Here is a 25,796-nt window from a genome sequence, read left to right as displayed (position 1 = left end):
TTATAGCTGCATTAACTGGTCACTTCATTGGTTACATCTTTAATATAATTGAACATATATTGCCTTGCACAGTTTCTGTGCACAACCTGTTTAAAAAAAACAAACAAACAAACAAAAAAACCAAAACCCAGTTATAATCACATGCCCATACGGTATACAACGCAGTACAGAAGCTGACATTGTAGTGGTAGTAATTGTAGTAGTCCAACTCAGCTGAGATATAACAGTGCTCCTTGATAAGTTATAGGATTTTTAGCAAAAACAAAAGTGCATGGCAGCAGAAGTTACATTCTCTTGTCTGTAGGCCTGCAATGATTTACTGAAATATTTTATGCTTTAGAATGGGTATCATTAATGATTTGTGTTTAGCTTTTGCCATTTGTCTGTTTTAGTTTACAAAGTGTATTCATGAGTTAGAAACTGCAGGCTTTTTCAATAACACTTTAAGCACAGAAGGAAAGTGTCCTAAGAAGTATAGCATACACTGTACAAACATTACTGTTGCGTCTTAATTACCTCAAACGTGGTACAATGCCTAGATGTGAAAAAAATGTCTCAACCATGTTTACTTAATGTTCTAATGTTCTGTACCTCTATAACTTGTACAATTGTGCTATTATAACCTGTTTCACTAATGTTTGTTTATTTGTATAGTCTATGTACAGTGTGTTTTCAGACTTTGTCTCCTTGTGGAATGCACTGCTGGGTTTCTCTGACTGAAGCATTAAAGCAATGCCCTATACTAGTCTATTAGTGTTTGCTGACCTAAATGCAGTGACTGTATGTGATTGCAGTGTGAATAAAGTGACTTTTTTGCTGCCCATGATTTTACAGTTGGGTAATATGCAATTTGTACCCAACTTGTAGCCACTTCCTTAGTTCCTCAAGCACAATATAGTTGTCTATGTAATGCTTGCCATTACACTGATTGCCATTCGTTATTGAAAACGAAACTGAGATGAGACAGGTCTCCCAACTTAGTCATTGCCAATTCATACCAGCATTGCACAACAGGTGAGGAATTAACACTTTTGAGAAATGACATAAACCATATGTCTGAGCTGCTGCCCACAGCTGAACATGCTTAGAGGAGACTCATAATTGCACAATTCTGTATATGACCCAGCAGTTGTCTGCTGTTGATTAGAGCTATAGGCTACTAAGCCATAGGAAGACAGACTGATCCATTCTTCCCACCTAGAGAGAAGGGGTCATTGTTTTGTTCAAAGCCCAGTCCTGTATGGCTATCGTGATGTTGAGATTTGACTTCTTGGTAGCCTAATTCTTCCTCTTAGCAATTTCTTGTAAATACCCAAATAATAATAGTGAAAATGTAAGTTTCCAGAATTTATCTGTAAAGGAGTATGAAGATAATCCATAAACCTAATTGGTTGTCATGGCTGTCGAGATGTCGTGGCTTTTGGGGTTTAATTATTTAATTGGTGTTCTTTGTTGGAGTGATTCCTGACAGTGAATTACTGTTTTTTTAAGTGGTTGCTGTCAGAGAAAAACTCACAACAGACCTATTGACAGTTTCCTCTCAATGGTGCTTCCGTAGAACCATTTCTTTTAAGATACTGCTTCCTGTTGGTGACTGAAAAGTTCTGGTCACTGAGTGTTTATCAAAAAAAAAGAAAATTGATGACTTTTTCTTTGTCCAAATGTATTCAATAAAATGCAAAGCCCAGCTATGCACAAGGAATGTTTTAATCAAAGAAGTGATTTGTCAATGACGTATGGATGAATCTTTTGCAAAAGTAAGTTAGAAAGTATGACGCATCTATTTGTTATAATGCTAGGCTCTTTGCAAGTCTGTGAGAGTACCTCTAGAATTCAGAGGTATGTAGTGACAGATAACGGGTTTTAGTGGGAAGACAGTGGAAAAAGCTGTTTAATTTACGTTTACATAAAAAAAAAAACAACAACTCAGAAATGAAACAAACCATAGGCTCAAGTTGCAAAATGCTACTGACTTTCTGACTAGTAGTTACAGGTTGAGTATAAAACCTTCAGACAGTTATGCCGTTAAATGTTACATCCAGAGGGTATTTCAGAACGAGCGTTTAACAAGCTAAGCTTAACGTTTAAGTCCACCGACTTCATCAGTTAAGCGCTGGTAATGGAAACATGCATCCGAACGATAAAAACGATATCTTCGTATTCCGCTCTACTGGCTCTTGAGATTAACGTTTACGTATACATATTATTGATATAGGGAAGACCGGGTATGGTTGTAACACCAGCAATCCTAACAGTTAGGGATAAGAGTCATATGATCACTTCCTTGATTATCCACTTCCTCCCTGATCCCACATGTTTGTTATCAAGGCTGGAAACAGGTACATACATATTGTTTAGAGGAAAAAACAGATTTTGAGGTAATCTTTTTGACCAAAACTATATTTTGTTTAGTACTTATACTAGTGCAAATACAATCATATGATTTATATTAGATTAAGTCGTAGTTTCTCAGGCAAAATGTGATGCATTTCCCTCCCGCTAATTTCAAAGCACTTATATAGCTGGATTTGTATGTATGACATAACACCAGCTCCCTGGTGGTCTAGTGGTTAGGATTCGGCGCTCTCACCGCCGCGGCCCGGGTTCGATTCCCGGTCAGGGAAGCCAGTATTTTCACTTTCTTTCCGACCAGCGGCTAATCATGTCCCGGTCCTCTACCAAGAATTCAGAGGGCTCATGTCACGGTATCCAATGATAACGACGTGATATTTAAACCGGCGTATCTTTTGATGTTCGTCATTTTCGCTTCGGGTATGAGTCTATCAGTGCAGATTTTCGCGAGCGTTACGCATCTTTGTTTGCAAGTCTTTTTTTTTCTCAGAGCATTTCGTCTGCCTTTGGTAAATTTATGTTTACTTCTAAAGTTTCTTCAAGTTACGTACGCGTGTTGCGTGTTGAACAGGTTAATTCCTGCCAATGTTTTATAATATGACATGAATGAACGATCTGTTCTCTGTCTTTGGACTGTATAAAAATGGTACGCCCGAACAGGGACTTGAACCCTGGACCCTCAGATTAAAAGTCTGATGCTCTACCGACTGAGCTATCCGGGCTCTGCTTAAGATTACTAAGGCAGCTCTAAGATATTTATAAAGTAATATCTCAGGAAATATCTAGATTTACGATGTCGAATCACGTTTAGTTGTACAGTAAAGTGTCCCATTCAAACAATGAATCTTGGGGTTTTAAAACCCCAAAAAAGTTATGCAGGCCCCAGCGAGATTTGAACTCGCGACCCCTGGTTTACAAGACCAGTGCTCTAACCCCTGAGCTATGGAGCCGTACTTGAGTAACGAGTTTCATATAACTGTACATATAGACACAAAGAGACACAATTTCGGAACAAAAAAATATGTTTTTGTGCATTAACTCTGAATCCTCCGGAAGTTTCGTCTTGCTACTCCAAGTTTTCTAGACTAATCGTTATTCGATATAATCAAGTGTGTCCTTCAATATACCATTGGTTTTAGGTGACATATAAAATGTTGATGAAATTACATTTCATCACGCATACTTGTTATTATTTTCAGTGTCTGAATACAGCTTTGGATTGTATGAAGCCGGTTTAAAGGAACTCAGTTATGTCTGTCGCGCGGTTTCTTAAATTCGAGTACCCTGTCCTCTGTCTTCAGAGTTCGTTTCTGTGTGCGTAGAAAAACACATAACCAACCAAACTGGTTTGGGTTGTGGCGACAGCGAGTAAAAGGGAGTGACTGGCCTGAAAGCTACGTGCAAACTTATGCAAATCATGTGGTGTCAGGGTTTACCCCTGTAGTCGCTACCGTTAAAGGCATTTCAAGCTGGAGGCTGTTCTCCTTTTCTACAACTACTTAAGATAGCTACTCTAAAACTGCGCCAATGGTAGTAGTCTAGACTACATGTTGAACTATTGTTAACAAACTGGACTGGGTGTACTAGGCTGCGGTTTCCATCGATGACAAGAAAGCCCACATCGGTATACATGCCATTGTGGATATAAGCGAATGTCACGGATGAGCGATTACCACGTTTCTTTAAAATGGTTATTGACGCTAAGAAGGAGCTGGTGGTTTCCCTTCGGCGTTGTGAACAGAGATGGCAGTGAAACAGAGAAATCTATCCAGATGCTAGTATTTCTTCCCTTAGATCACATCAGGCAAACCAAATGTAAGTAAACGTATGGTTTTTGTCTTAGTGAGTTTGACAGTAGTTTCTAAAGTATTTCTAAAGTAAGTGTTTTAATTCTCCCCAGTGGGACGCTTTTCTGAAGCAGTGATCTTGGTAAAGTGGCTCGTTAGAGAATTAAACAAAACATTGTATTTTAAATCTGCACGTTTTTGGTTTTAGGGACAAAGTGTCACTTGCCTCCGCCGTGGTGGTGTGGGAATGGCTGAACGAGCACAGGCGCTGGTGGCCATACACTCCGGTTGTGTCTCATCACATAGAGGCAGTTATACGAAGCGATCCTCGGGGTGGAAGCGTTGTACTAGGCCAAGCTGACAGCCGTCTCTCGCCCTATATCATCGATTTGCACTCGATGCACCAGTTCAGACAGGACACAGGTAAGTGGACCAACTAGAGACGAGACATTCGTCATCTTTAAAATGTAAATTGTATTGTCAGTGCTGTAGCAAATAACGCTGTTGTTTTCTTAAAAGCTGTCCTTGTGTGGCACAGTTCAGTTTATGTATTGTACATTTTTCCAGTAAATTGTGACTGCTATAAATTAGCAGTTAACAGAATGCCTCACTGACTCATGTCTACACTGGTTTATCATTTTGAAGTGAGTGGAAAAAGTTACATCATAAAACAGCTGGCCGTTGGGTTGTTTTCCAGCCACATTCTTTCACTATTAGAACTAGTATTACCCCTACAGCTGTTGGGTTCCAAAGAAGTATGACAGAATCACAGAAAGATAAAGTGCTCTTTCTTATGTTCTTATGTTTAATCTTTCTTTTTCATGTATGGTGAACAATCTTGTGGGAGTTTTGCCCAGGGTTGGGATTTGTGGAAGAAGAGAGTAGACAGAAAAACACGTATAGAATGGGAAGTTTATCCATGCTTAGAGTGGGGGGTGGGGGCTGGGGGCTAAGAATATTTGTGAGTGAAGGGGAGACTCCAGTGCTTGCAAGAGGTGACACCCACTTTCTTTGTTGAATTAGAGGAACAGATGTGTAGAATGTGGGACAGAAACCTTACAGCAAAGAGAAGCAGAGAATTTACCAAGACAGAGTGTTTAGGCACAGCATGCTTGCTAATTATGTGATCATTAGGCCAGGTTTTTAAAAACAAAGAGTTTCCCTGGTGAAAGAAGAAACTGTCTCTGAGTGTATTTCTAATTGATTTCCATTGTGCAAAATTGCTGAAGTGAACTAGTCTAGAAACTGAAGACACGTTTTCCACTTATTAAGTCTTTAAGGTGTCAGAAGGTAGCCTGTGTAGGAAATAATCATCTATATAGGCTTTAATGTTGGCAGCATATCTACAAAAGCCCTAAAATATTATGTAATTTTAGGTGTCATCCTGCACTCTTTTCTTTCTCAATTCAATTGCCTTTCAGGCAGAGAGGTTAAATACGATCACCTCCAGTCTAAACTCCATGCTACCCATCTGCTCTACCGTAGCAAGACTTCTTCCAAATGCCCACACCACCAAGGGCAGACATGCACACAAGCAAGTGAAGAAATGCTAAAATACCAGGAATGGGGCATGTGCAAGTTGAAAAATACTGCACAAAGGCATGGGGGCTGTTTCTTTATAGGGTCTGAGAGAGGGGGGATAGTAGATTAATGTAGATAGAGAGATGGAGGAGAAAAGTGGAGGGGAGCGGCTGTAAGTTTCTCCTTCTCATTGCACAACAGCCTGTATAGCGTTTCAGCAGCCCAAGGCCCCTGGGTGCTGTCATTCACAGCATGTTTCCCAATGAATGGTAGAGTTTAATCAAGAATACACACAACACGCACGCATGCATGCATGCATGCATGAACAAATGCACACATGTGCAAGCCTGAGCTGTGTTAGACTGTGTCACCAAGGGAAGGTTAGGATTTAGATTTATGAAAACAGGTTAAGCTTCTTTTTGTGAACTGAGAAAGACTGCTCTGTCTTTCTCTGTATCTTTCTTAGATTCTTAGTGAACTCCTGTTAAACCTTCCCACTGTCTTTTCTGCTCAGAAGATCCTTAGTGTAGTTCCTCCCAAAATTTCCTATTTAACATATGTCAGTGTCCAATAAAAAAAGGAAATGCTAAAAAATAAAAAATAAATAAGAGGCAATAAGCATGTGAGGAATTAATGTATTTTTAATACTTGTTGACTTGTTGATATTTTTAATACTTGTACTTATGCTAGGAGGGTGTGAGCATGTATTAATTCATTTTCTTACCCTCTATGGACTTGCCCTTGTTTTACTTTTAAAATATACCTAAACTTAAGACCTCAGGGTGATTAAGGCCAAACACACCTAATAGCATGAAGTATTAAAGGTTCTGTTCATTACCTGTCTAGGGCTATTAGGGGCCATGGAGATGATTGTAATTTATTCACAGCTGATGTAAAACCTCAAATATCAATGATATAGCCAGCTTTCACTTTGGGTGTACATTTCACCAGGCTGAGAGACTCAGAGAAATAATGTATCCTAACATTTCAACAGATTTTTCATTTGCAGCAGCAACCCTGTTGGCTGGGCTGTGGAGATTTAGTATTCTGTAGCAGTATTTGGCGGCATCTTGATGAATGGTGTCTCTCCTGTACATTTTCAAGTATGCATCTGTTTAGAAAGACATAAAAACAACAACAAAAACCTTATTTGCAGTTCACAAATTTTTGACTGGAATTACAATGATGAGAGAGAGGAGGGGCCTCTCAACTTGTAACAGAGGAAGAGAATGAAGCTGGGGGAGCACTATGTCACAGAAGCAAGGCGTCTTTAACAATCAGACAGATGGACAGCCCCTGTACACCTGCTTTAAGGCTTTCTCTTGCCTCAGAGGTCCTGGGATCCTGAACCTAATGTCACACTATGATGTACTGATGCAATGACCTTTTACACACACACACACACACACACACACACACACACACACACAAACAAACAAACAATGGCACAGGCTTGCACGAATGCATTTCCACACATTATTGGTGATAATACATTGATTATCAAGTGGGCATGAACATCTTTTGATGTAACTGCAATGTAGGAAGGAAGAACAGTAATGAGAAATGTTTCCAAATGAGACTGGGTTGAGACTTTTTCAGGACATTATGTTTGAATCAAGTAATCAATGATCACTCACTCATTCACTAGCCATTGTGATGCATCCGTCTTTTTCCAACCGCTTGGCAGCTTTAATGTGATGGGTATATAAATATGCAAGTTTAACCTGGAGTTCCTTTTTATTAAAGCTTTTGGAAACAGTTTTTATGGTCCCTGTGCATTTCTCAAAAGTTAGATATGTTCAGAAATCAAGATTTCTGTTTTGGGAAATTTTATCAAATTAAATAATAATTTTGCTGGAACTGTGATTACATTGTGGTGCTTGGGAAGGAACACTATTTACAGACAGGTGTAAAAAAATTTGTTTACTATCACAGCTGCCTGCTGTTGAAGACCCTTTAACTCACTTCTTACTACTTTGAATTTAGTCCCCCTTGTAGTTTACCCTTTCCCCAAAGGAGCAAACTGAAAGGCACATTAAGACCATGGGGAATACTCTCTCATTCTTCTGTTAATGAAAGAAAAAAAAGGTTACATTTCCAACACAGATGATTGCAGACTGGGATACAAAAGGACTGGGTGGAAATGATTATGGTAATGGGATGAACTTTGAAGGAATCAAGGCACACCAATTTGTTGTCTCACTTTTTAACTAGGTGAATATTCTCTGATTCTGCGTATCAACATTTTGCTGTATACATAATGGTGAGATTTGGAACTGGATCTTTAGACACAAAAGGGACGTGTTGAGAATGAAATCTACTGTTTCATTTGTTTTGTCCTAGCCACTGGGTTTCAGTGATATTGCCTGTTAGTGTTTGCTATGTATCATAATTCACTTTCAGTGTAATGCTAATGTTGACTCTCTTGAGGCTTTACTCTCTGTTTGACTCTTTCAGCCACTGCAGGTGATCTGCGAAAGTGTCCCTTTCCTCACTGTGTGGGTTGTGGTTGAATATTACAGACGTGATGTGCTCAGGGGCCAGGGCTTTTTATGCTGCTTTGGTGAATGGGTGTGAACCATAAAAAACGCAAAACGCACAAAACTGGTGCGAATCATAAAAAACGCAAAATACGATCACTGGGCCTGGAGGAGGATCAGGGTTGTAAGCACTGTGTATGCAGTGATTTCAGTAATCATTTACATTACATTTACATTTACGCCATTTAGCAGATGCTCTTATCCAGAGTGACTTACAAAAGTGCTTTGTCATTTACTCATAGAATAATGAGTAATCACACTATACTGTATGTTGATTTAACAGTTAAAATAGGGTCTAGTTTCTTTGATCTTTTGTGTATGCTCATATAAAAATGAATATTTGATCATGCTGAAATAACAAGAATTCAGTTTCTCTACCATTGTGTGGACCAAAAGCAAGACCCTTTCTTCTTTCAAATGGTCAAGTTGTTTAGTTGTAGTCAGGCCATTATCAAACCTGTACTGCAGTGTCTTGTCTTGTTTTTTAACTACTCTTCTTATTGGTTACTGTAACCAATACACTTTGTTTATGGTATAATGCCTCATTTTCCTAGCTGACTGCTAATGTGTAGATACTTTAAGACACTTAAAATTAGGGTAATTAACCCCAGCCTTTGTAGACCTGTTAGACCCGTCATTTGATATTACACACGTGCATTTTCTAATACCAGTTTTATACAGATATGAAAGTAGTAGTTGTAGACAGCAATTATACAAATGTTTATTGTAAATTGTTATACCATAAGTAGTTCAGAGCACTTCAAAGTATTACTCATTTTGGCTGACCGATTCAGAAAAACGTTCTTCTAGCACACTGAAAAACATGCAATTGATGTCAGTTTTCTATTCAGACTGAGAGCACAGTCTTGGGTCAAGCTTTAGTGAGGTAGATTTGCCTTCTATAATTCTAAATCTTATGAGTAAATAAAAAATCCTCATATCTTAAAGAATTTGAATTTCTGTAAGCAAATAGTATATTTTGTAGTTTGGTAGCTAACTACCTATATTGGTATATAACTCAGCATGAGAGTGTTTAAAGCAGTACAGTCTAACCTGTCTGTGTCTTTCTTCAGGTACGTTAAGGCCAGTACGTCGGAGTTTCTATGACCCTACTACAGCACCAGGTCAGGGATGGATGTGGGAATGGGAGAATGATGCAGGATCTTGGACACCATATGCAATGGAGGTCTGTATTGCCCTGCAAGAGGCATGGGACCGCCAGCTATCCTGGCTGGATCTAGCACCACTTGGTTTCTGCTACTTTGTGGATTTCCAGAGCATGACTCAGATCAACCAGCAAACACAGCGGTGCCGCCGTATCCAGCAACGCTCAGACATGGCCTATCCACTCGTCTCTGGGCCACTGCCAAAAAGTGCTGAGGGTTTGGGTACTGGGGCAGGAGGGGCAGCTGGTGGAATGACTTCAGGTGGTGGCTCAACTGGGGCACTTCTAGGGGTTGGTGTGTCTGGTTCTAGCTCAAGTGGAAACAGGAGTGCGATCTATCATAGTGGAACTCTTTCAATGTCCTCCCTTGCCCCTATTGGACAGCCATGTGCCTGCCAACAGTGTATGCTGGTTTTAAGTGTAAAAGCGAATGCCATGTCACATACAATGGGACGCAGACCTCCCCTGACCAAGCGCCCCAATCTTAAATCCAGTCTAGGGACACTTCCGTCCTTGTCTAAGACTTCGTCCATATCTAACTCGTATTCAAAAACACTGCCTCATGGACTTTCATTCAACCACTCCCTCTCTCAAGAATGCAAGAATGCCACTGCCTTTGCTCATTCGTTGTCCATGCTCACCTCGAACACTGCCATTCTGTCGTTGTCCTCCAGTCGCCCACCTCCTCCACCGTTGTGCCTTTCCCCTCCACCAGTATTCAATCAGCAGCCTTTGTCCACACCAAGCTGTACCTCAACATCATCACCATCAGTGCCAACTGCAACGCTCATCACCGTGGCAAACTCCACATCATGTTCGTCTTTGCCATCACCTTCAGTGACCGTTCCGTCTCGGCGTTCCACGGCTGGTGCTGCTCCCCTGCCCTCTCGTGCCAGTCTCGCAGGGCTGAGTCAGCCAGCGCTACAAAGCATCGCCATGGCACAGTCACGCGCCCTCATCGACTCTGGGTGAGAAATGGCTTCTAAAGTCTTATTATTGTGCTCTCTACTGATCCTAGTGGATGGGAGGCCAATGTATATTCAGCGTGTGGCTAATGTGTGATGATTATCTACGGTTATTGACAGTCAACTGATAACTTGACTGATGTCATTGAAAGCCAGTCATTTATTCTGACTGAGATAAGAATGTCTAAATTCCTTTTATGGGGAGTAGTTAAACAGTAGGCTTTTATATCTCCAAGCTTCTTTTGAGTTATCAGAACATGGAGTCTCCCTAGCAATTTAGGGTCACTTTTTGTAGGATCCCTACTTTCTTCCATTAGTTAAAGGCAAGAAAATCTGGAAATATATTGTCATTTTCTTGGATTGTCGGAAGGATTTTCAGTCACTACATGCAATGTCTGTAGTCAACTTTATTGGTGTTACGACAAATTGTCGTATTGTTAAAAATACTGCTCATTTGGCTGTTGTCATGTGTGTTTCGTTAGAATTTAGAGAACTGAAACATTTCTTATTGGTTTCCATGTTTTTGGTAAATGTGTTGACCTTTTAAAAAGTTGAATTTGCAGTTATGTGTAATGGGTGTATGTATTGCACTGGACATGTTCAATTATTGACATGTGTACTTGAGTATATATCTGCAACATCACTTAGTCCTGTGATTGTGTGTGAGGAGAGTTTGTGTGTGCGCACATATGGGGATGTATTCGGAACATGTTATTGTGTGTGTGTGTGTGTGTGTGTGTGTGTGTGCGCCTTTGCGAGTGTTTATGAGTTGCGTGTGAGTGAATGTGTTTCTCACACTGCTAAATCATCCAGCATGGCTCAGCTTGATGACCATCTGGGAATTGAATTTAGCACTTGAGCAGTGGAGGAATGAGAATGAAGTGTGCAAAGGACTTACAAGAGAGGAAAGAAGGGGGGTGTCAGGGTTGTGTAAGAAAGGGTCACTACCTCCCTTTGACTTTCTCCACCTTGTTCTGTCCCACTCTCCTTCCCAGGGCCCTGCTCTGCTTGCTTTTGTGTGCTCATGTTTAGTTTCTATGGTAACCTTTGTTTGCATTACAAAGCCTCATCAGCACTAACAGCACAATGCTGCTTTTCTGCATGTATCTGTGTGTATTTGCGAGAAAATACAAAAGGACTGGAAGACGATGGCATAGTCATTATTCTATTCTACAGAGAGAGAGAGAGAGAGAGAGAGAGAGACAGACTCGAGAGGGAAAACTAGAGAGGGGGGTGGACATGTAAAAACACAAACACCCTCGCAGACAAAAAGTGAGGCATAGCACAAGGGTTCATAGACCTCAATACCTGAAGTTACCAGCTAGGAGCTTGGCTCAGAACTTTAGCAAAGACCCAGCACTGAATGACTGGGTCACTGGGCTTATATATGGTCTAGCCCAGCTGTTTGGTGTTAAGCCTGATTAGTGGCGTACCAGACTCAAGGACTCCCTCTGGTGGCCGGAGGGGTCCTCGGCCTGGCGCCAACCATTACACACCAGCCATTTAAAAACCTGTATACTTCTACTACTAGTTCAAAAATGGAGAGAATGACGGGAAATGTACATAGGCCTGGTTCTGTGCGTCTATCTCAGTGAGGCAACTGGAATTTCCTGAATTATAAAAGGATCAAATATCAATAAATATTCATATCTGCCTAATGCACAATTGATAAAATTTTGTACCTTTAATTTGTCATTATGTTAAAATTGCCAACAGCTTTTTTTTTTTGCTTGTTGTTTTAATTTCTTAAATGAATATGGCCCATGGTACAGGCTGTGTATGCAAACTGAGCCACAGTTCAATTTGCAACCATACCCAGACAATTCCTACAGGTGTACAATGTATGGTTACTCTATCTTTCAGATTACTGTTTTTTAATAGATCTCGGATTTCTGTCAATTGCAATTTTGAGGGTGTATTTACATACAAACCCAGTTGTCCGTCTCCCACTGCAGTTCTTCCTATACATACATGCACTATGTATACATACATGTATACATACATGCTTATGACTCATTCTATGCTAACTCACGTAGGCTTACCAGTTCATGTCATTGATTTTCTTGAAAAAAATCATGATATTTTTATTTTAAGATGTTTTGACTCTATATTTTCCCAAAAGGGATTAATTCCAATTTCCTTGAAACTTTTATATGGGAAACTGCTAATATTAATTGTCAGTAAAATAGAATTAATATGTATTACTCCATCATTCAATAATTTTTTGAAAGCAGTTTTTTCGGAATTTTCACTGGCTATAATATTACGTTCTTGTTTTATTTCATAGGTAGATATTTGACTTTAAGATTTTCTATCTCTAAGTGATAAAACTGAGCCTGTTTTTCATTGGGGTCAAGAAATTAACAAGTTTCAGCTTCTAAGTAAATTAGTACATCTGAACAAATTTCTCATCTCATCAACTAGTAGCATTAGAAAACAGTAAAGCAAGTCTGGACTAATCCAACCTTAAATGGGTTTGGGCTGATAGAAGAAGATTGCTACATATCCATATGTATATAAAAGAGTGCAATCCAAATTAATTTCCTCATTAAACAGATTGGTGTGACAGTGAGTTCCTGGAGCCCTGCTCTATTGGAAAAATGCCTACAAGCCTGTACCAACTGAAATTTTAATCTTTCAAGTTGGGGACAGACAAGAAACTATTGAAGTTGAGAAGTGGCTGTTCTTACTTGACAGTTGGTGCCACAGTTTGCTTACATCTTCAGAAGTAATATTTGGTGAAATATAGCTTTCTTTTGCCATACTGTTGTGATCCCTTCAACTTGCATCCCACTGTTACTTTGCATTCTGCATCAATATTTATTTATCTGTGTACTCCCTGTTTGCTATAGTTCAGTCAGTATAGATCAAGAAACTACTTAATGTCTATAGATGGAAGCAGCTATACTTTCTTGTTAAGGGGTGTCAGGATGCATTTAATAAAATGTGTCCTTATAAGGTTTAACAGTGCCATTATTTTAGAATTTGCTTTGAGTTAACCATTATAATTGCAATATCATGATTCATCATGATGTATCAAATTGTGATGCATGGAATATGATGTATAACATATCTAAGGCCCTATTAAAATCACAGGAAAAATTGGTTAATTTCAAGGGCCTAGATTTTCCAAAATTACAGATTTCAAAGATTTCAGTATTCTGTGAATTTAAAAACTGGATAATTCAGAGCCAAAACGATTCATTACCTGTATGTGTAATGACTAAGAAATCTGACTGTTATAAGCAGTATAGTGTTTTTGCAGTTAAAAAGTTTATTTTGTTTTTAGAGTACCGACGGTACCGGTGAAGAACCTCAATGGTTCCAGTCCTGTCCATCCAGCTTTAGCAGGTGAAGATGAAAGGAGCGCATACAGATACAAAATACAACACCCCCCCACACACACACACACACACACACGAACTTCAAAGAAAATAATGAAAGAATATGTATGTATACACTCCCCATCTCATACATTTAAGGGATCAGTATTTGTTTAATTAAGCTGTTAAAACCTCTGTTCTGCAGGGATCACTGGTATTCTAATGAGTGCTGCAGGACTTCCTGTGTGTTTGACTCGTCAGCCTAAGCTGGTTCTGCATCCTCCTCCTGTCAGCAAACGAGACATCAAGCCCGTCCCTGGCCTTGGACACAGCTTCCGAAAAACAACCAGAAAACAGACCTGCAAATGTGCGGTTAAACACAGGCACACAAATAGGGGTTTATAAGGCTATTCACAAAAACAGGCTCACAACTCAAACTGCACATCAGTCCTTTATATTCTGCACACAGAACTGCAGACAGTAAAAGCTGTATGGACTAAACTGACTTTTTCTACCTCTATAGGCAAGACTCCCGAGGAAGTAGTGAAGAGGTACTGGCAGAAAGTTAGGAATCCACCTGAAGAGGTATATCATGTCATTCTCTGCATCGCCTCTACATTCTGGAAGCTGTGTGGGGGACTGAGGCAATGTAGATCCATTAATAGCTTTGAATTGAACAGCTGATATGCCGCAAGAAATGTCATGATCTAACCACATATTGATGATAAGGCCATTCCACATATGCTGATAAGGACGCCTCACATCTTAACCCCTGATCTAAAAATATGTTTTGCTGAGTTGACACATTTAGCTGCCATGAATCTAGTTAGCCTGTATCACAACTTAGAGTTCCAAACTTAAAAATTGTACTGCATTCTACATACATGGCTGCTTATACATATGATAGAGCAATAAGAACTATAGAATGGGATTGTGTGTTTATATACTATTGTGCAATGTTGTATGCTTAGTGTGATTTTCTTCTTCTCAGGACTGCACTATTTGTATGGAGACGCTGTCTGGCCCCTCTGGGTATAAAGGCCCAGGCATCAGTGGTGTGTCACGTGCAGATTTAGTGGGTCAGTTAGAACAGTGCAGCCATCGATACCATGTGCAATGCTTAGTGGCTATGTATAACAATGGCAATAAGGATGGCAGACTGCAGTGCCCATCGTGCAACACCATTTATGGTGCGAAGACAGGCAACCAGCCACCTGGGAAGATGGAGTACCACATCATCCCCCACTCACTGCCAGGACACCCTGACTGCAAAACCATCCGTATCATTTACTTCATACCACCTGGCATACAGGTAAAACATATCCGCAGGGTGTTCCGCGTGTGTGTACACAGACTATATTTATATTTTGCCTTTTTTTCTGACATCACTGACCTCAGACTAAGACGTATTTAAACACTTATTTGCTGAAGGGCCCTGAGCATCCAAACCCAGGAAAACCATTCACCGCAAGGGGATTTCCCCGCCAATGCTATCTTCCAGACAATGACAAAGGATGCAAGGTAAATCTTTTACACTGACACCCAATAAACATTTCTCAGCATCAGTTCTTGACATAGAAATAAACAATGCATTGATCACACATTTAATAAAGGCTTTCAGTATTTAAATGTAATTTTTTTGTGACACAATGTGTCCTTATTAGTGTATGCTCTCCTGTGGTGTAGGTGTTGAGGCTTCTGCTGGTAGCTTGGGACAGGCGGATGATCTTCTCAGTAGGCACCTCCAGCACCACAGGGGAGTCAGAGACAGTTATTTGGAATGAAGTCCACCACAAGACTGAGTTTGGTTCCAACCTCACGGGTCATGGTTACCCTGACCCTGACTACCTCGACAATGTGCTGGAGGAGTTAAAGGCCCAGGGCATCACTGAGGAGGATGGACAGCAACTATAAGGCACAGAAACATTGGTGCAAACAGAAACTATGAGGTGCAAACATTGGAAAAGAGGCTAGAGAGAAGACTGTGGAAATGGACTTACAGTAGAGAGGATGGATGACTAGATATATTTGTGCCAACAAAGTTGGTTTGTTTGTGTGTGTGTGCGTGCATGAGTGCTATTGAGAATAACAAATAACCTGACCATATAAGAAAAAACAGAAGAACGAACATTTAATTTTGTCATTGTCCAGACGTATCCAGATATACAAGTTAATGAGTGCTGTGGTTTGCGCAAACTGGGCATATCCAGCCCTCATCTGATTAGTCTGTTAGTCTGAACCTATTTTGAACAATAAACTGACACTTAAGGTTGTTCAGATGCTCCTGAAAATCTGGATAAGCTGGAATAGGTGTGTTACATTTGGTGCTGGAACTAGACTTTGCACTTGCACTCTTAAAGAGATCTCATATCTGTTCCTCACAGATCCCTTAAAAAGAGGCTTTGTATATGGTATCATGACTTACATAATACATGTTGAAAGCTTAGTGCAATGACATTACTTCTACTTCAGTTGCTAAGAAACGTGAGGGAAAGGTTGAAATGAAATATATGGAAAGAAGGAAAAGAAGGTACATTGAGAGATTAAAAGTAGACGGAGAGGAAACTTATGGAACAGTGGAGAGATTTAGAAAATGAAAAATGAATGGAAAAAGAAGGTCGTGTTGACCTCAGGTTGAGAAATTGTGTGTCTAGCTGAAGCTGTAATAAAAGGTTACGTGTGTGTGTGTGTGTGTGTGTGTGTGTGTGTGTGTGTGTGTGAGAGAGAAAGAACTGAAATTTAATTGAGCCCTCACATGTTTACCTTGTCCTTAAAAATATTCCATATCATTGTTACACTCAATAATAAGTTACATGTGTACTTGTAATATTATTGCTATTATGTGCGACACCATTCCATGTTTTAGATTTATGTACTCAGATTATTTTTGTAACAGTCATGGGTGATATGTGAGTACGACTCATAAAGCAACTTGTTAATACTGTTGAACTCTTCAGTTACAGAGCTGTACACATCTGCAGTGCAGTGTCTTTGATGATGCTTAGTCTAGACTGAAAGGCTTTTAATGGTTAAAGGTTTTTAATGGTAATTCTGCATTTAAATGTTGTATTCATTACAAGTTTACACTTGTTTTATTGCCCTAATTTCAAATGAGGTTTACCTGACGGTTTTTATATAAAGAAATTTAAAAGGTTGATATTTTTCATAGTGATAGACTATAAAATGGTACAGCATGATCAGGTTTATGTAAATAAATGCTGCTTGCTTTAAAAAACATAAATTGAGCTATAGGATATCAATAGGCTTGTTGGTCCACTAAAAAAAGGTTAAAATTGAAAATGTTATGAGGAAGCAATAAAGGGAAGAATTATTTATCAAAGACCTTTTATTAATAATAATAATAATAATAATAATAATAATCACGAAATTATAAACAAATGATTTGATCAGATTTTGGATTGTATATTAAAATGTTTGTATTCATTCCCAACTGATTTTTTTTTAAGTTTGAGGCCTGGGTGAGATGATGATGATGATGATGATGATTATAATAATCTCACCTACCATGTTCCGTTTTTTGACCAAAAGTGTTTGCCAGTATGCAGGCATATTTTTCTCCTTAAACATTCCTGTGGGAGTGTATACATATGCATACATTTGTATTTGTTTATATCAGGGGGACTGATTCACGTTTGTCTTTTTCTGTTCATATTCTTCAACATTAGTGCTTGCTTTTCCTTATTGCTTCACTTTCCCGTTTCATTCAAAATGAGATGTTTTCAATTGTAACATGTATACATTTTTGTACATAAACATTGTACAAATCAGTTAGGTTCCAATTTATCGCCCATTAGGTACAGAAGTTTTCTATTTGTCAAGAGCTTTTCTTTGGGAAATTGACTTTTGTCTGTGTAAAATGTCCTGTTCACTGTAGGCATGACTGGGACAATTGTTTGAATACAGTGGATAAACTTCGCCACTTCCTCTGCTCCTTTTTAAAAGTGTATTTTCTAAACTGGACGTAAGATTGGGGTAGTCCTTAGCGATGACTGCAAGGATCAGAGCAAAACAAATAAGAATGTTTATATATAAATGTTAGAAATAAAAATGTAAAAATACAATAACGCTAAGTAATGAAAAAGTAATATTTGTCAAATGTTTAATAAACAAATCTGAATTGTGTAATATTTTAAAAAGTTTAAAATCAAATCTCCAGTAACGCTTGTTCTTTGACCAACTTCACAGTAGTCCCTTGAAGATCGGGGCATAGTATGTTAGTAAGTGGTATATTTAAATTTGACCTACATGACCATCACCAGTCCTTACAGAATCATCCGGTGCTACAAATCCAATATTTCAAAGCTAAATTAAATGAAAATTATGTTTTTCTTAATATATTATCTGGCAACACGACCAGTTTAATTTAAACCAGAGCTGGTTCAAACACCAGTCACAAAAGGAATTCAAATGATCAAATTAAATGCTACATTTATTCTTTAAAATCCATCTATACTTCCTTCAGGTTTATGGTCTTTGGTTAGCTGAGAGTGAAGCTTCAGTTTTAGAAGGGAAAGTCTATACGAGAGCCCGGCTAGCTCAGTCGGTAGAGCATGAGACTCTTAATCTCAGGGTCGTGGGTTCGAGCCCCACGTTGGGCGATTAATTTTAACACATTTTAACGTTTGCGTTCTCAACATGTTGCGGTAAAGATTCAACATGACAATAATTTATGAAAACGTCAGAATTTACATATATACTATATCGTCAAAAGTGTTCCCTTGACCCATTCTTTCACACATTTATAAAAGCAGTCTGGATTCCTTAGGATGCGTTATGTAAATCCCTGGTGGTCTAGTGGTTAGGATTCGGCGCTCTCACCGCCGCGGCCCGGGTTCGATTCCCGGTCAGGGAAATTTGTTTTTTTGTTTTAAATGCTGTTAACTGTTAGAAGCACCAAAACTTCTGAAAGGCTAAAATGTAATTGAAAAAAAATGTCCTTCGAGCCGGATTCGAACCAGCGACCTAAGGATATCTGAACTTTACTACTACAGTCCTCCGCTCTACCAACTGAGCTATCGAAGGCGGTGCGTAAACCTTCAGCTAATCAGCTGAACAAAGTGTTAAGTAAATTTAATAATAATCCTAACATTATTATTATCGTTTATTGTTTTGGTCTGCGTCACCTTGAAGCAAGTGCACCAGTGTGTTTATTTATTTATAAACAATAACCTCTATATTATACACTAATACACCAAAAGAGAATGCCATTTCCTCTAATTATTAATTACTAACATGAATCTACAATTTCTAAAAGTCCTGTGAAAATATGAAAAGTTAAATATAATGTCCATTTCAATATAAGATGATCAGATTCCAGCTGTCAGTGAATTCCATTGGATAAAATCACACAGCAGCTTGCTCCTTACAGGATGAAGATGGGGTTGTGATGTTAATAAAGTTTGGCTGTGCAGGTCCATGATGATATTTTCTGGTTATCTTTTACTTTTGTAGGATTTGCGTTTGAAGGAGGAGAAAATAATGTTTGAGGTTCATGATGTGTCAGTTGCATGTATCGAACCGTCCTTATTCATGTATGCCAAGGAAAATACGGTTTCCATTCTATGGTACCTTTAACACTCAAATAGCACTCAAAATTTGATTTATAAATGCTAGCTAACTATGCCATACAGACAAGCTGAGGAGGCACATGGGAGAATTCCTAACAATGGCACATTCTTCATGAGAGGTGTGTACTAAAATCTGTTTTTAAATGTGTTTAAAAAATGTGACCTCTATGGTATGTTTATGAATACTTAATTACTTAATACAAACCACAACAAGTCAAACCAATGTTTTCTACATATTAGGCATTATACTAAATAATAAAATTACTTTCTTGAATTTATTTTTTTGGTCTTGCGCAGTTGTTTAGAATAAGTTCAACCTGATAAGCACCCAACACATTTGTTTTTCCATATTATTTTCCAAGGTTGTTTCTATATTGTAGCACTCTGTAATATATTTTTTTAACACAACATAAGGGTTGATAGGGAGGTTTCTTGTTTGTTACAGTTTATGTAAATACAATACTATAAATATGAAATACATAAAAATGAATCGCAATAAACATCACTATATTAGACTTTTTATTTTTAAGAATACAAAGACAGCATTAATCAATTAACTGCTTTCAAAACAATTTAATTAAATCAGTAATACTGTAAATGCTGATAATATTGATATCAGTCTCTTAGTGTTCATAATTGTCTGCCGTGTTGGTGGAAATGTACTTATTTATGTATTTTCAACAGACGGTTGGGTTAATAGAACAGACAAAAGAAAGTGTAGATGCACAGTTTGTGTTTGACCAGCCAGCTGAAAAAGAAGAAAACATACTTGAGAATCGCATTGTATCTGAATACAAACAACACAGCAATGTGAATGTTAATCACCCCTAAACCAGAATACATGGCACCAGTGTAAGTAAAATAAGTTACCATTGGATCTCATGTAGGCACAAGGGTAGCTGGAAACACTGCTCAGTGACAGCCAGTTTGAGTAGTAGAATCCTGCCCTATCAATCCACAACCACGTACCCTGGATAACACAGAATAAGTTTTACTGTCATCACAGGACTCTGCAAAAACATAAATAATTTAGTTTATCTGTAATTCAGCAATAATATTATAGACCAGTGACTATCATTGACAGTACTATTAACAATTACCGAAATGTGTCAAGAGTTTAATTATTTTGGAAAAAAAAAACCTGAATTGAATTATTTTATTAAAAGAAAATATTCTTGTATTTATTGCTGTGTTGATTGCTTAATAATGATCTTAGTGTTTTACATTTTAAAATGATTCAGTGTTTTATGCTGATATGCAAACATGTGGACAGGTATGTATCTAGGAAACAGTGACTGGCTACAGTGGCCATCGCTATATGTAACTGTGTTACCTGGAAGTTGTAAGCACCAATCCAAGCCAGTGGTAAACCAGCAGAGGCAATCAAATTCTGCAGGAAGTACTGTTCATCAGGATTCTGTACAGATGCCAGAGTAGCCCGCAGACTTACACAGTGTTTCTGAAGACAAAATACATGAATGAGAAAAAGAGAAGAATGAGTTAGCGAAGCTCTGTTGTTGATCAGATGCTGCAATACATCCAAGATAAATTATATTAAAATATTAGATGGTTTATCAATTATACAAGTACAGGAGCCCAAACTGACTTCTGGTACCGATTTTGTGTCCCTCGCTCCACTCCCCGTTTTTGTTTGTTTGTTTGTTTGTTTGTTTTTTGGGTGGGGGTTGGTTTTTTACAGGAATAAAAGTTCATATTTATTTTTGCATGGGTTCCTCATCCTGACATGTTTGACAGGTGTCCATTTCAGCGATTTGTGATTCTGGCTATGAATAAACATTGTGAAGTTAAATATTTACCTCAGCATTAAGCCAGGACATCGCTGATCTTACAATCTGAAAACAGCGGGATCTGTAATTAATCCACCCAGGTGGGCAGTATGCGCGTTCTGTCAAAAAAACAAACAAAAAACACCTCTGTTTTATGTCTTGGCTTTAATGGGGACACTGACATGATAAAAAAAAAAAGTGCTTTCAGTGAAAGTAAAATTAAGCTTGTGTTTTATCCTCAAATGAGGAGAAAGTTGATCATTTACTAATACGCTATGATTGTTTATGGTTACTGATGGATGTTAATGGATGATAAATGGGGGACAGACAAAAATAATTTATTTTTGCAATGAACACTAGCAGTTTAAAATTAAACTCCAAATATCATTCTTCATATCATCAAGTGCATTTCATTGCAGAGACAAGACTTGCCTGAAATAGCCAACTCTTCAACAGCTATTTTAGCAGCGACATCTGTAGAAAAAAGCATCTCCATGGTGAAAAATTAATTTTACTAAGCTTTGTTAGATGTGAGTTTAATAGAGCATACATACCTGCAGGGGAGAGATCTTCCACTTGTTCTTCTGCTTCTTTGGTCTCCACTATCTCCACTACATATATTTTTGTAAGGTCAGTTTGACAGTCACATTGTGCTTCACCTATTATTTATGCCTGTATGTTAATATAATCCTGTCCTGTAGAATTACAGGACTTAATTATTGCAGGCAAGTAAAATTGTCACATCAGTATCTATAGTATAACAGACCTATAGACACTAACCTGGTAATTTTGAATTCTGTTCATTTTTAGTGACAACTGCTTCCCCTGGAGAAACATTTGTCAGCAACCATAACTCAAATAGAACTTGTAAGTATCCACAATTAAAATCCCCATACAGTTATTGAGAAGTAGTTGAGATGTGTGTTTTGAATGGTGTTGTTGTACCTGAAGCGGTCCTCAGTCCAAAAACAGCACACAACATCAGAGATACAATCCAAACCTTCATGATGAAAACTAGAGCAACATAGGGAAAAGGAAAAAAAAAAAGTCAAAATAAATGCGATCCAAAATCAAACAGCTCCAGGTCAACGTTCCCACTGTCTTCTTCCAGCATGTATATCGGATGTTTGTAAATTTCCATGCAGCACAAACCATTGTAAACTGAAAAGGTTTTTAATACAAATTTGTTTTTAGACCATAGTTGTCATGACATCTTTGCCAAGCAAGAATGGCAGAAATGTCCATCACAAAGATAAATTATTTACCTGTTGTTGATGGATCCCAGCTTATATCTTTTTCACAGATGCACAGTAATGTGAAGAGTGGAGTCCTCAGTATTTATATATACTGTGCTACCTCAGTAGTTGCACTCTGTACATCAGGGACCCATCTGATTTAGATTAGATAACCATAATAACCTGACTGCCCCGATAACACTTTTTATTGTTGACCTTAAATTACAGTTGCTGGTAAGATGTATTAAAAAAACAAAGCCTTTACTTATTACTTATATCAGAACATCATAACACAGGCTAAATTACATCAGATAACCATGATAACTTGCCTGCCCAGATAGCACCTTTTAATTGTTAACCATAAGTAGGCAGTTGCTGGTAAGCTGAATAAAAACAATGCCTTTACTTGCTAGTTACATCTGTTTCAACATGAGTGTGGTATATTGGATAATTTCATAATTTAACATTATAGCAATGCAAATCTTTTGCCAGTATTGTATGTTTTATTCATATAAAATTGCACTTACTTCACCATCCAAGGGTTTATGAACATTCTACTTAAATTTAATGTCCCTTAAAACCAAAGAAACAACGAGACATGACTTGAATAGATAAATGATTCATAAAATGATGAAATGAATGATTGAACACTTATCTATCAATATTTGACAGGCAGTGTTTAACAATGCAAATGTGGCACCCACTGACACACAAGGAAGAGATAACCCTGTTCATAAATGCCAGTAAGCTGTAGATAATTTTACATTGTTTACATCACTGTCCCCCTCATACACCCACATTCTCTAGATGGCATACAGAACAAATTTAAATATGTGTCGAGGATAAATTTGATACATCTTGCAAAAATATCTTTATTTCATTGTATTTATTTTCTTTATATCTTGTCATCTACTGTAGGACTCATAGTGAGGGTCAAATAGTGATATACTGAGAGGTGCTCTGGTGGAAGTAACAAAGAAAATAATGAAATAAGACATGATTCGGTAAATGTGATGTAATTTGTAACGTCTAAATTCTTTGAACATAGGAGAGTGTGATGAATTTACTTATTAGATAAAACTGTGTCTATCTGTACTTATACATTTAATAATTGCCTCTAAATATGTTATATATGCGTATAAGAATAAGAATATATTCTTATATATGCCTATAAGTATATACTTCAAATATTCCTGTACTGTTCTTTACCTGTGCAATTCACTGTAAATCTGAAACTAAAATTACATTACTGGTGCTCTTCTAAAAGGCCACTCTCAATAAAAAAATACATACATACAAAGAATTTGGCTTCATGCAGGAATTGTATAATTTGCTACAGTAATTTACAATACATTGTTTTGGTAAAGGCAAGAAATGGTTTTTAAAAAAACCTTAAAATGTATTCTAATTCTCCAAGTTTTTGCCATAAATGTTTGACACATTTGTCAAGGTGAGTGGTGACACAAACAAAGTCCTTGTGATGACTACAAAACTTGACAATTCAGATTGATGTACTACTGCAAGTTTATGATGAATGATAAATGGCAAGATTGAATGAACAGCTTAACAGTATTTTAGCAAAACAGTGACGTTTAACTCTCAGTTTGTGATTTCTGTCAGTTGTCAGTTTATGATTCTATTTGTTAATTGCATCACTCACTAAATCATTTCCATAACATTCAATTTCAATATATCATAATATATGTTATATGTTATATATATATATATATATATATATATATATATATATATATACATATATATATATATATATATATATATATATATATATATATATATATATATATAATATAGACTCCAGTCACTTTCAAGTCTTACATGTGACTTATTGCCCTTTGTTGCAACCATAATTACAGCAACAAGGAAATGTAAATGGTTTATGGGAATATTGTCTCTCCAGTAAAATTAATATGTTTCCTTTCACAGCTTCTCATTAACGATTGGTAACGCAGGATTTTTTTTGTTTGTTTTTATGAAGGATGTTGCCAAATCAGTTTATGCGTCTAAAGGTTAATATAGCGATAAAATGACATACAGCTGTGAGACAGTTTTTGATCACTTTGGGATTTTCAGGATTTCTGCATGAATGGCTTCCAAAATGCAATATGATCTGCCTTCATGTCCAAATAATTATGTTTGATTTAACAAACAACAAACACTATTGCTGTTTTCATTGAATAAAATGTTGAGGTAATGGGGACAGCAGGTTACGCTGTAGTATAATGACCTCTTCAATAGAGCCCATGGTGTCACAGCTAAAATCTGTAGGTGTTTCTTGCATTTGATTAGGTTTATGTTCACAAGAATGGTGTTCTTGGGAGATTACCACAAAGCAAATACAGTGAAAGGCACAAGCAAGTTGCAGACCTTTTGAACTTTGCTAAATATCTGTATTTCACTTGAGTATTTCTGTCACTTCTATTCACTACATTTCATAAGAAAACGCTTTACCTGCTACACACTTCATTTTAAAACCAGACTCGGTACTCTAAGATTTTATTACAAAATATAATAAATAATGCTATTACTATTCAGTCTAGTCACCAAGCACCAAGTTAGCCAGTTAAAATCCGGCTGGATGTGAAACCAAAACGAGGGTGTTAAAATTTTCCTGGATGTTTTGTTCCTTCATAACCGAATATCAAAAGGCAAACTCAGTGTTCTTTTTTAAAATTATTTAAGCAACATTTTAGTTCCCTACATCAACATTTTTAGTTCAGTTTCTGTGGTTGCCTATCCAGCTTTTTCTCTACATTAGAAAAACATGTCATTTGTATGATTTTGCAGATGCATTTCTAATAAAGCATGTGATGAATGCATCTAATTAAAGTTCCCATAGGATGTATTAATTGTTTTTTTGTTCTCTCATGTCTACATATTTGACTTTGTTTGAGGAGAAAAATGCCCAGATTCAATTTCATGCGCATGAAAGAAATGAAACTAAAATGAACCCCCTATGAATAACTAGCTGCGTCATCATACTATTCAGTTAACAATGATAGTTACTTGGAGTTTGACAATAGCCAACATTACCTGTACTAGTTACTTGGTTTTGATCTTCGGTTTACAAAGTAAAAAAAAGTTGTTAGCTCAGTATGATGTTTTCAATATAAGATGATCAGGTTCCAGCTGTCAGTGAATTCCAGTGGATAAATTCACACAGCAGCTTGCTCCTTACAGGATGAAGATGGGGTTGTGATGTCAATAAAGTTTGGCTGTGCAGGTCCATGATGATATTTTCTGGTTATCTTTTACTTTTGTAGGATTTGCGTTTGAAGGAGGAGAAAATAATGTTTGAGGTTCATGATGTGTCAGTTGCATGTATCGAACCGTCCTTATTCATGTATGCCAAGGAAAATACGGTTTCCATTCTATGGTACCTTTAACACTCAAATAGCACTCAAAATTTGATTTATAAATGCTAGCTAACTATGCCATACAGACAAGCTGAGGAGGCACATGGGAGAATTCCTAACAATGGCACATTCTTCATGAGAGGTGTGTACTAAAAT

The 25,796-nt window shown here is 37.6% G+C and overlaps 2 protein-coding genes and 6 non-coding genes across 8 annotated transcripts; 4 read left to right on the top strand and 4 right to left on the bottom strand.

Annotated features, from left to right (window-relative positions):
- Window positions 1-2,552: 2,552 nt before the first annotated feature.
- trnae-cuc lies at window positions 2,553-2,624 on the top strand. Its single transcript has one exon. It is a non-coding gene; the product is annotated as a tRNA-Glu (tRNA).
- A 377-nt stretch (window positions 2,625-3,001) lies between these two features.
- trnak-uuu lies at window positions 3,002-3,074 on the bottom strand. Its single transcript has one exon. It is a non-coding gene; the product is annotated as a tRNA-Lys (tRNA).
- A 155-nt stretch (window positions 3,075-3,229) lies between these two features.
- On the bottom strand, window positions 3,230-3,302 carry trnat-ugu. The gene has a single exon. It is a non-coding gene; the product is annotated as a tRNA-Thr (tRNA).
- Window positions 3,303-3,770: 468 nt separating this feature from the next.
- LOC113583470 (E3 ubiquitin-protein ligase DTX4-like) lies at window positions 3,771-17,589 on the top strand. Its single transcript, XM_027019829.2, has 9 exons — window positions 3,771-4,167; window positions 4,348-4,562; window positions 9,274-10,333; window positions 13,620-13,681; window positions 13,859-14,020; window positions 14,177-14,238; window positions 14,645-14,965; window positions 15,085-15,174; window positions 15,340-17,589. Coding segments are annotated over exons 1-9 (2,202 nt in total). The 5' UTR covers window positions 3,771-4,165; the 3' UTR covers window positions 15,568-17,589.
- Window positions 17,590-18,199: 610 nt separating this feature from the next.
- trnak-cuu lies at window positions 18,200-18,272 on the top strand. Its single transcript has one exon. It is a non-coding gene; the product is annotated as a tRNA-Lys (tRNA).
- Window positions 18,273-18,454: 182 nt separating this feature from the next.
- trnae-cuc lies at window positions 18,455-18,526 on the top strand. The gene has a single exon. It is a non-coding gene; the product is annotated as a tRNA-Glu (tRNA).
- Window positions 18,527-18,608: 82 nt separating this feature from the next.
- Window positions 18,609-18,696, bottom strand: trnay-gua. Its single transcript is given in 2 exon segments — window positions 18,609-18,644; window positions 18,660-18,696. It is a non-coding gene; the product is annotated as a tRNA-Tyr (tRNA).
- Window positions 18,697-19,747: 1,051 nt separating this feature from the next.
- On the bottom strand, window positions 19,748-22,361 carry LOC113583444 (ladderlectin-like). The gene is made up of 9 exons (XM_035531801.1): window positions 22,294-22,361; window positions 21,974-22,042; window positions 21,809-21,853; window positions 21,583-21,639; window positions 21,461-21,502; window positions 21,059-21,147; window positions 20,575-20,700; window positions 20,112-20,211; window positions 19,748-19,989 (listed from the first exon to the last, which is right to left on the bottom strand). The coding sequence occupies exons 2-9, from the start codon at window positions 22,032-22,034 to the stop codon at window positions 19,919-19,921; spliced, it is 591 nt and encodes a 196-aa protein (XP_035387694.1). The 5' UTR covers window positions 22,035-22,042; window positions 22,294-22,361; the 3' UTR covers window positions 19,748-19,918.
- Between the last annotated feature and the right edge of the window lie 3,435 nt (window positions 22,362-25,796).

The sequence above is a fragment of the Electrophorus electricus genome, chromosome 11 (assembly GCF_013358815.1).
Source record: "Electrophorus electricus isolate fEleEle1 chromosome 11, fEleEle1.pri, whole genome shotgun sequence".
Taxonomy (NCBI): domain Eukaryota; kingdom Metazoa; phylum Chordata; class Actinopteri; order Gymnotiformes; family Gymnotidae; genus Electrophorus; species Electrophorus electricus.
The sequence above is the reverse complement of the archived record's forward strand: the minus strand, read 5'-3'. Positions and strand labels throughout refer to the sequence as shown.